The sequence below is a fragment of the Geotrypetes seraphini genome, chromosome 5 (assembly GCF_902459505.1).
Source record: "Geotrypetes seraphini chromosome 5, aGeoSer1.1, whole genome shotgun sequence".
Classification (NCBI taxonomy): Eukaryota; Metazoa; Chordata; class Amphibia; order Gymnophiona; family Dermophiidae; genus Geotrypetes; species Geotrypetes seraphini.
Window position 1 is genome coordinate 46483633 of NC_047088.1, and position 10929 is coordinate 46494561.

The 10929-nt window shown below is 45.5% G+C and overlaps 1 protein-coding gene across 1 annotated transcript in view; it reads right to left on the reverse strand.

The window, feature by feature from the left end:
* WDR44 (WD repeat domain 44) overlaps positions 1-6901 on the reverse strand; it is a 95096-nt gene extending 88195 nt beyond the window's left edge. Inside the window, exon 1 of the mRNA XM_033946776.1 lies at positions 6349-6901. Within this exon, the coding sequence (XP_033802667.1) occupies positions 6349-6422 (74 nt within the window). The 5' untranslated portion in view covers positions 6423-6901. The remainder of the gene's footprint in view (positions 1-6348) is intronic.
* Between the last annotated feature and the right edge of the window lie 4028 nt (positions 6902-10929).

A 10929-nucleotide genomic window follows, 5' to 3' on the forward strand; every position in this document is an offset into this window, starting at 1 on the left:
GTTAAAGAGCTTCCTTTCAGTTGAGAGAAACCTACCTCCTGCGCATTCATGCCATAGAGATATTTAAATGTCTCAATCATATCCTCTCTCTCTCATCTTTCCTTCTAAAGCACAGGTGTCAAACTCAAGGCCCGTGGGGCGAAACTGGCCTGCCTGGTCGTTTTATGCAGCCCGCGGTCTGATGCTCCCAGTGTTATTTTGTGGTCGTCTCCCTCCTCCTCACAGCCACAGTGCACACAAAACTGCGTGCTGGAGCTCCTCACGTGTCCCGCGCTTCATCCAGAAGCCTTCTCTCTGACGTTGCGACATCAGAGAGAAGGCTTCCGGTTCAGGTGCAGGACACACGAGGAGCCGCTGCATGCGGCTTCGTGCACAGTGCGGCAGTTCTACTCTAGCCCTAAACGAGGAAGGATGCCGTAAATGAGCTCCTCCATGAACCCTTGAGAAAGCCTTTTGAGCGAAATGGGTCCCGTCGGGGCATGCTAGAGACACTGCATTAAAACGATAAGTAAAAAGAATTTATGCTGTCAACTAGTTTTTATTTCTGGATAAATGACACAGAAGTAAATTAGACAAGCTACATCACATAAGGAGGCAATGAGATGAGCCAAAGCCAGACATATATCTGTTTGATGTACTGATATTGACGACTTTGAAAGCCTTATTGCTATCCTTTTGTTAAATCCGAACAGTGAGGATTGTGGTCGTTGTGGTTGTTTCCATTTGGGCTTCACTTTTTCATCTTCTATACCTGTTTAGTGAAAATTAAATGTGCACTATTTTTATTAATTAGTATTATTATTTTCCAATGCTCAATATGACTCCCTTTTTAAAGGGTTGACGCTTAGGCAGCGTTCCAGTAGCATTTAAGCCAACCTTGTAAAAAAGTAATGCAGATTCTCTTATTCCGAATAACTACCAGCCAGTATCGAACCTTCCATTTCTTTCAAAACTACCGTGCTTGAGAGAGTGGTATTCAACCAACTTCAAACTCATGTTGAATCAGTTAATGCTTTGCATCCCCAGCAATTTGATTTTTGTTTAAGACATAGCACAGAGACAGTAGTTCCTGCCTTATACAAAGCTGCAATAGCAATTCTGCCACATCAAATGCACTGAAGCCCATAGGAATTGAATCGCTACTGTGGCCTTGTAAAAGGGGCCCTTACTGCGTGAACTCCATAGTCACCTAGACCAGTGTTTCTCAACTTTTTCAAGTACCCCGTAAGTCTAACAAATACCAACTAAGTACCCCAGCCCAAGCTCTGCCCCTTAGCCCACCCCCTTTTATAACAGTTCTAATTGTAATGCAATTTCTTCCATTCATTTTTCATGTACACACAATATAATCTTATTAATTCACAATGGTAACCACAACATTTTTTTTAAAAAAACACAATGCATACTGTATGCAGAGAAAATGAAAATTATAATTTATATCTGTTTTATTTTTCAAAAAGGTCAAGGCAGATGACTAAAATATGCAATGTCACCTCAGTAACAACTATTGTGCAAAATATAGATAGCAGATTATAAAGTCTCAAATCTGACACATTTTGATCACTAAACTGAAAATAAAATAATTTTTCCTACCTTTGTTGTCTGGTGATTTAATGAGTCTCTGGTTGCACTTCCTTCTGATTGTGAATCCAATATTTCTTTCTTTCTGCTTCCTGCGTGCTTCCTTTCCTCCGGACCTCATTCCCTTCCCCAACCAACATCTCTCTCTGTCCCTCCATGAGTCCAACTTTCCTTCCTCTCTCTTCCACCCTATTGGCAATATGTCTTCCTGTCTTTCCCTCCTCTGCTATGATCCTGCATCTCTCTGTTCTTCCTCAAGGTCCCCCCCCCACCCCCGTCTCTTCTGTCTGCACCTCCCATAGTTCAGCATCTGCCTCATGTCATAGAAAGATGATGGCAGATAAAGACCAAATGGCCCATCCAGCCTGCCCCTTTGGTCTGGGCTTCTCTCTCTTTGTTGCTTACAAACACCCCCCATGTCCAGCATTTGTTCTCCTTTCTTCCAGGTCTTTCTCTGCCTCTCTCTCCTTCCTTCCTCCCTCCCTCCTTGGTCCAGAATCTTTCCACCTCTCTGCAGTCTCTTTCTCTCTTCCCTCTATATATCCCCAAGTTCAACATCTGCCCCCCCTCTCTTCTGCCTCCCCTATGTTTCAGGTTTCTCCCTCTATCTTCCTACTACTAACATTTCGAGTCCTCTCACCTTTGTTTCAGGTCTTTCTGTATCTCTCACTCTCACTGTCTTCCACCTCCCCAGGACCTGGCATATGCATCTCTCTCTCCTCGGTTCAGGGTGTTTCCCCTCTCTGCAGTCTCTTTCTCTCCCTCTATACCCCTCTAGTCCAGCAACTGCCCTGTCTTCCCCCTCCCTTTTGGTTTAAGTCTACTTTCCCACCCCTTCTCAAGGTCCTTTTCTATATCTCTGTCTCCTCCTCCTCTCCCTCCCTCCATGTCCAGATTCACCGTCTCTGAAAAGTTTTTTTTAAAGTTACCGACAAATTCATACACCCTTTCCCCTGTAATATTAATCATAACCCCCCCCCCCCCCCCCGCCAAACTTGCTCACATTCTTCTTTTTGAAACTCCCCGAGCACAGAAACATAACCAATCGTACTACAAAATTACCCTATACTGAGCAACAGACGCTCCTTTGAGCTCTTAACTCCTGCTCTGTAGTGTCCAACTTCTTTTCGATTTGAGTCAGGGTTGCCAAATACAAACTGTTTATTTACACACTGCACATATCCCAAACAGGCTATTCTTTTGTTTTTATGCAATTCAAAAAGACATGGGGTATACACACAGCATCCCCCATTTGGGAAAAGAATAAAGTATAGTATACTTCCAATCAAAGCAAAACATAACTCCCCCCCCCCCCCCCACACACACACACATACACACACACCAACAAAAAGAGGAGCTCATGGGGTGGAGGAAAAGAGGTTATCTGCACAATGAGAGGATAACACATGGATCGGCAGGTTCAACTCTAGAGAACTTTACAAAATCCACCGAACCACTATGGCTGTCCGCAGGATTAAATAAAGAGGGTGGCTGACAATTTCATGCCATAGCTCCTCCTCCTCCTCAATTACCTTCCCCAATTATCTTCCATTCGACCCCTCTACATACAAAATAATAAAAAGGAGGGGGGGTTGAACAGAATTAAATACAATAAATGCAAGATCGGACTTAGAAGTCAGTGGCCCATCAGTCTGCCTTAGGAGGCTTCCATTCAGTCTTCAGCTCATCTCCTTCTCCCTTACAACTTTCTTTTTAGCTTCCCTATACTGCAAATTTTGACTTTTTTTTTTTCTTTTTAACAAAACTGGTGGGAGATGGGAAAAAAAAAGACTCTACAAGAAAAATCTCTCCTGGCGAGGCAGTCAGTAACACTGGGATCTGAATCGCCAGCGCATTCTCTCATTACACGAAGGCTGTCACCGCTCAGGGAAGGGAACACAGACTGTACAGTCGGCGGCAGCTTGCGCACACACACAGACACCTACACACCTACACAAGCCTCTCACACTGATGAAAGCTACTGGTAAATAAAATAACCCACCGGTTCACCTCCAAACCTCCTCCCTCACTCTCCAGGCTCCTTCCCCAGGACCTCTCCACTCCGCGGGTTGTAAATAAACTGCTTCCAGTCGGCGCGGGTCTGTCCAAAGGTTTTTTGCTCTCCTCCCTCTTTGGCCACGGCAGGCTCGCTAGTGTTGGCGCTCTTCCCTTACCGATGGCGGCACGGCTCTTTCTCAAAGTCGAAGCTCCTGCTGCGGCGCCAGAATTTTCATTGGCTCAGCTAGGGCACAACGGACCAATCGCAAACGACCTCAGAGTTCTAAGGTCGTTTGTAATTGGCCTGTTGTGCTACAGCTCAACCAATGAAAAAAAACCCATCAGCAATAGGCAGTCCAGAACCGGCCAAAAAGTAGCCCAAAAATGCGGAAAGATTTGTGAGCTCCTGTAATGAGAATCACTGTAGCCAGTACTATCCCATCAACTAGAATTTGAAGGGTAGTTGTGGTTTCACTATTTAACAAGTGCCGTTCCAGACTGTCTGTCTGAAATTCACAGCCAGACGCTCACTTAAATTAGCCGGGCAAAGTGCCCGGCTAAAAGTCGCTAGGAAGAACACTGGTATATAAGGTGGGATGTCAGCAAGTTGCCAATATAGCAACAGTGGCTGTTAAGGGGAAAAATGCGCGATTTATTGGACATTGAACAAGGTATAGTCATCAGCTATTGGGACAAGGGCAGAAGCATTTTGGAAACGAAGGAGTTTTTGAACTGTTCATGGGCTGCTGTGGCTAAAGTGTACTGTGAGTGGACAAGAGGTGAATGTCGACTGCACAGGTTGGTGCAAGACAATCAGCACGCTACCGTGGAGCAACTCATCATCCAAATGAACCAGGGGCTTCCAGATGTGTGAACAAACCGTGTTGCGAATGGGGCTCTGGAACAGATGGTTGGTGACTGCATCCATGCTCAGAAGAGTTCATTGCACAAAAACGTCTGCAATTTGCACAGGAGTACTGACATTGGACTTGCACTGACTGGCAGAGGGTTGCCTTCTCCGATGAGTCACATTTTGAGCTCCATTTAACGAATGGATGTTGGCATGTCAGGTGTGAAACTGCCAAGAACAAACACCCAGCAACCATTGTTAGACATACGCAAGCTGGTGGCGGCAGTATTATGATCTGGGGAATGTTTTCTTGGTATGGTCTGAGTCCCTTGATACCTATGGAAGGCAATCTCAACCTATATAGATATCTTTCCATCCTTGCTGATCAAGTATACCCATACATGTTGATGGTCTTCTCTCTGGCTGAAGGGATCTTTTCAACAGGACAATGCAACATGTCATATCAACAGAATTGTTCATGAGTAGTTTGCAGAGCATGACCAAGACTTCCAGTTACTTCCCTGGTCTCCAAATTCTCCAGACTTTAACCCAATCGAGCACATTTGGGACCACCTTGATCAAAATGTTCAACAACTGGATCCATCACCTTGTACCCATCAACAAATGTTGGATGCACTGCAGTCTGCATGGCTCCTGATACCTCTAGCTACCATCCAGCATCTTACTGAGTCACTCCAAAGATGTCTGGCTGCCGTCCGTGCTGCCATAAGCAGTTATTCTGGATATCAGCAGATGCTCATAATAATGTGATTTGACTGAAAAAAAAAAAAAAAAAAAAAGGGAGAGCAGCAAAACTAAGAAACTGGACCTAAGCATATCAGGACATATTCCTCAGTGCAGCACTCAAGAGACTGCACTAGAATCTTTGTAGGTTACACCCTTTTTTTAAAGGACCAAAAAAAAGTTACAGTATATAAGCAGGCCTCATCTTCCATTTAGAAGAAAAGCATGTGACATCTTAAAAGCTCATTTCCTATATCTTATCTGTTGAAGATTTAAAAGTTAGATCTACAAATGCTTGTAGAATGGGATATGGAGTATCCGGTGACAGAAAAACAACCCCCCCCCCCCCCCTCAGGTACAGAGGGACCACATTAGGAAGGTTCAAAAAAAGGGCAACTGCCCTGGACCCCTGGACCACAGGGATCCTACACCTGCTCAAAACTATAGAGAATTTCTGCTCTGAACTGCAGCATGTTTATCACTGGGCCTACCAGCGATACCAACTCTGGCATATTTCTGTCCTGTTCCAATTACCTTTCACTACCTTCTTCAAAGCTTTCCTAATCTGCTCCGGACCACATAACTTGAGGACAAGAAACGCTGATGCCAAAGCAGGACAGTAAGGAAAGGCTACAGGTTGTTATACCCACTATAATTTAAATGCTGTTAGTACCTTGAATGCAAAGAGCACAAGCTGTATTCTAAAACTGTAGCAGGAAAGCAGCCCTTAAAGCAGTTGCAGACAGTCCCAAGCTACAGCAAAAAAAAAACAAAAAAAAAAACAACATTATTATTATTTTTGCCTGTGTGTTTGTTTCTGTTAAAGTAGAATAAAATGATCCTCCTCCAATCCTACCATTCCTCTCTTGCATTAGTACCATATACACTTTTTTTTTTCTCTGTAGTTTCTGGTCTTAATTATAATCTATTTCCCTCCCTTTAACAAACACAGCAAAAATAATACATCTCCTAAGAAGCAAAACTGATGGAAGACAGCAGTGAGCTGAAAGGCAGGGAAGCAGCCTCAGCTGCCCAGCACCGCTCCTTGTGACCCTGGGCAAGTCAGCCGCCGGGAGAGAGGGAAACTACTTCAGAGAGTTTACTATAGCTGCGAAGGAAAGGCGGAATATCAAATAAAACCAGGCACAATCAAGCTTCAAAAGCGGTACACTTACACCGCGGGGGACGAGCCCATGTTGACATCTTCGGCAGCATCATAGAACTCCTCCGTGTCGCTGTCGGACGCCATTGGAGAGGGTCAGGGGAGAACCAGCGTTATCACTCCCCCCCTCCCCTCCCCCTCCCGGGCAGAATCCGAGTGCAAATCAAGTTCCCTCCAGCTGACAGGCCGCTGCAGGCAAAAGAAGAGCGAGCCGGTCGCTTCGGTCCCGCGCGCGGCCCTCTCGGCAAAGGTCTGGAGTGGCCGTCACAGAGCGGCCCCCCCCCGCCCTCAGCCTCCGAAGCAGCGCGGAGGGGCGAGCGTCTTCATGGACTGCTGGCTCTCGGTTCCAAAACAAGTCGGGGCTTCTTCCTAGGCTGCGCGCAGCTGCACGCCGGCCCCCACCACGCCACACAGAGGCGCACGGGACCGGACTCTCGCGAGACGAGCCGCGGCTGAAGGCGGAGCGCAGAGGCGCCTCGCGCGCCTGCTCGTGTCGCCAGTCGCGTCTCGCGCTCTCGTCTGGCGGGCGGCTCTGGACGAGGTTGCGAGCGCCGGCGAATGTCTGGCTAGACTAGAAAGACGTCGGTTGATCGGGCTTTTGTTTGGGGGGTTTTTTTTTGTTTGGGGGAGGGGTGGGTTAAAGCAATTTATCGGTGTTTATTAGAAGAACAAAAAAAAACACAAAAACCCGAGAGAAAATCACTGGGAAGCATCGATGTGGAACATGGTGAAAACCCAGGATTTCCAGGATACTCATTGACTTGTATTGAGATCCTGGCGAAAAAAGCAGGATTTGCATTTTCGGTGCATAGAAGTCAGAACTGTTAATTTAAAAAAAACCCCAAACAACCAACCAACGGGGGCAGATTTCCCCAGCGCTCAGAGCTCGCTCGTACCGTTCCTACTCCAGACTCCACTGATCACTCCCACCACTTGCTCAGTGGTAGCTATTGAGTGAAGCAACATTTGGAGAGGACTCGGCCGGTGCAAGGGTATTGGAGTTCCTAAGCGACCTTTCATCTTTAAACCTAGTAACTTTCAGACACGGGCTAGGATCGGTAAGAGCGCTCGGGTCCGCTCCTATCCGATTTTTGGCTGATTATAAAAGAGCTATAGAAGATTTTGCATGCAAATTGCAGAGTTTGGCCGTAATCCCTGTCTCTCCGGTCTGAATGATTGCTGTGAGAGCGGCTCTCACACTTGGCAGAGCCAGCAGGGGAAGTCTCTGCCACTCAGTTGTCGGGGCAGGAAACTTTTTTTTTTTTTTTTTTATGGACACAGATGTTGTGGGTGTGTTACACGCACACAATACCTGCTGATCACTGCTTTCCCTGGTGTCCATTAAAAAAAAATGTTTGGCATTGTTATAAATATTTTTGTATCGGTGGGACAGGTAAGCGACTGTTCTTGACAAGCTGCTTTTGTCGGATCACTGAAAGCAATCTTTTTTTTTTTTTTGTGCATTGGGAAGCTATGTTAGAGCATCAATCGTTCTGCTTGATGCTCTAACATAGCTTGATGCTCTATTCCGCCATTACCTTGAACCGCAAGGTAATGGCGGAATAGAAATCCCGAATGTAATGTAATGTAATGTAATTAATGAAAAACAAAAGGAATTGACCCCAAAATATCCACAAAGAAGAAAATCCAGAGAAAAAAAAAAAAAAAAAAACTCTGTGGAGTGACGATGTTCCTAAATGGACTTTATTTGAAAGTGTCAAAGTTCCAAAGGTACACTGAAATCATCCACATAAAATAATTCTATCCACATAAGAGCCTTAAAGGACGTAGTCCGCTAAGGATAGAGGACCCAACATGGTTCGCGTTTCGACAAAAAGTCTTCTTCAGGGGTCCTATAAATAATGAGGAGTACATTAAGAATGCATGTAAGGGGGGGCGTCACGTGCCTGCTTGTAAGATGGCCGCTTAGCTCCTCTCCTCCGCTTCAGCTCCTTTAAACTTTTTCCATGCTCGGCCCCCGAAGTTTTCAGAGTGACCGGAAATCGCTCTTATAACATCGCAGAATGTCTTCTAAACAGGGTAAGACTGATTCCTCCTCTGCCGCGGCTCCCAGCACGTCACATTCTGCCTCAAAGCGCTCTAAACATGAGCCACCATCTCCCGCCAAGGCCTCATCCTCCTGCACACCCGAGATTAACTCCTCAATCTCCCAAGACCTACAAGTTCTTCGCGAACTAATGCAGGAGAATCTCGCTGCCACCGCTGAAATTAAAAATGAGATGGGCACCATAATGTCCCAGCTAAAACACCATAATGCTCGTCTAGATCTAGCTGAGGAACGGCTTACAGCACATGATTCTCAATACCAAGCAATCCAGCGTGATTTACATAAGATCACCTCCTTGCAGTCTGACCTGGAAGATTTATCTAATAGAATGCGTCGGAGCAATGTGCGCCTCATTGGATTACCAGAATTAATAGAAGGATCTGATATGATGGCGTTTTTACATACTTTCATCCCGGACACACTGAAACTTCAGTTTTCTCCACCACTAGAGATCGAGAGAGCGCACAGGGTTCCCTCGGGCCCTCCATCGCCTGCTAAGCCTCCCAGGCCGGTAGTTATAAAATTACTACGCTACCCTCAAGCCATCCAAATTCTCCAATCTGCAAGGTCTGCCTCAAATTTAATGGCAGATGGCAAACGCATTTTATTTGTTCCTGATGTCTCAAAAGCAACTGCTCAGAAACGAAAAGCCTTTCTCTCCATGCGACCTCAGCTAAAGTCCATAGGTGCGCAGTATGGATTATTCTACCCGGCCCGCATGAGAGTGACATACCATAACCAGACCAAAAATTTTGATAATCCAGTGGATCTTCAAAAATATCTGGATGAAACCATAGGAGTCATGACCTGATCTCCTGCACTAAACTGCTAAACCCGCTTTTCACTTTGCGGGGCCGCACCCAGCATTTGTTCTGACAATGGGGCTGATTGCGGAGAGATTGCTGAGCCTCTCTTGCCAGCATGCGATCCCATTCTTGGATCTTCATTTGTTTTATTCTTCTCAGTGTCTACAAGCATGTTTCCTGTGTTGTTTTAGTTTTTTCCTTCTTTGCTTCCTCCCTTGTGGATGAGATACCCACCATTGCTCCTACCAGTATTCCACTCTCCTATTTCCAATATCATCTGGATTACACCGCTGCACAACCGCCTTGATGACTAAACTTCATATTGTCTCTCTCAATGTTAAAGGAATCAATCATCCAATTAAAAGGAAAAAGATTCTACACTACTTCAAGCATCTTGCTGCGGACATCTGCTTAATACAAGAATCCCACCTTACTCTGGATGAAGCACAGAAACTAACTGGTGGTTGGGTGGAGCATTGCCTTGCCGCTCCAGCTCAGAACAAAAAGAATGGAGTTATCACCTTGATAAAGAAAAATCTAAATTTCCAGCTATCCTCACACAGCTTTGACCCTAATGGTAGATGGTCTTTAATCACGAGATCCATTTTAGGCAAACCTCTGAACCTCTTCAATGTCTACGCCCCCAATGCGGATGACCCTTCCTTCTTCCAAGCTTTTCAATCTCTCAATACCTCTTCTTCGACCTCCAACACCATCTTTGCAGGAGACCTCAACTTTCCGATAGATCCCTTCATCGACCGCTCCTCTACTTGCCGTCCTGCCAAACTGAGGGTTCGAGCGGCTCTCACCAAACTCATGGACCTCCATGGATGGTCGGACATTTGGAGAATCCTCCATCCCACCACTAGAGACTACACCTTCTACTCCGCTCCCCATCAGTCCCATTCAAGAATTGACTATATTTTGGGCTCCAAAGACATTGTGAACCTTGTCACCTCATCACAAATTCATGATATCACAATTTCAGATCACGCTGCTGTATCCTGCACCCTCAACTGGTCCGCCAATCCTTCATTTCGACAATGGCGACTAAACAATTTTCTTCTACACGACGAGACCTTCCTCTCTCACATCAAATCAGAATCTCAAACTTTCTTCTCCAATAACCTCAACTCAGTATCGCATTTCTCAACCGTTTGGGAATCCTATAAAGCCTGGCTTAGAGGTGAAGTAATCAGCTTTTCAGCTTTCCAACTCAAAAAACGTAAATCAACTTTGCATCAACTTGAAATGGATATTCACGCAAGTGAATCCCAACTGTACAGTCGACATGATCCTCTTCTATATAAGAAACTTCAACAATTAAAATTTCAATACAACGAAATCTTCAGCTCCCTTGCATCAGCTTCCATCTTTCGTCGATCTGCCACGTATTACTCATCATCCAACAAGACTGGTCACCTCCTGGCTACTTACCTAAAAGGCAAACGCTCAAAAAACCGGATCACCCACATCAAGTCTTCTGATGGTAGCATTCACACTTCTACCAAAGATATGCTAAATGATTTCCGCTCTTTCTATGAAGAGCTTTACTCATCTGATAATATTTCATCTGATAGTTCCATCACTGATTTTCTTCGTCGACTGAACCTACCTGCTCTATCAGAAACGCAGCAACAATCCCTTCAACAGCCAATATCGTCGGATGAAGTTATTCAGGCCATAGCCTCTCTACCTTCAGCCAAAGCGCCTGGTCCTG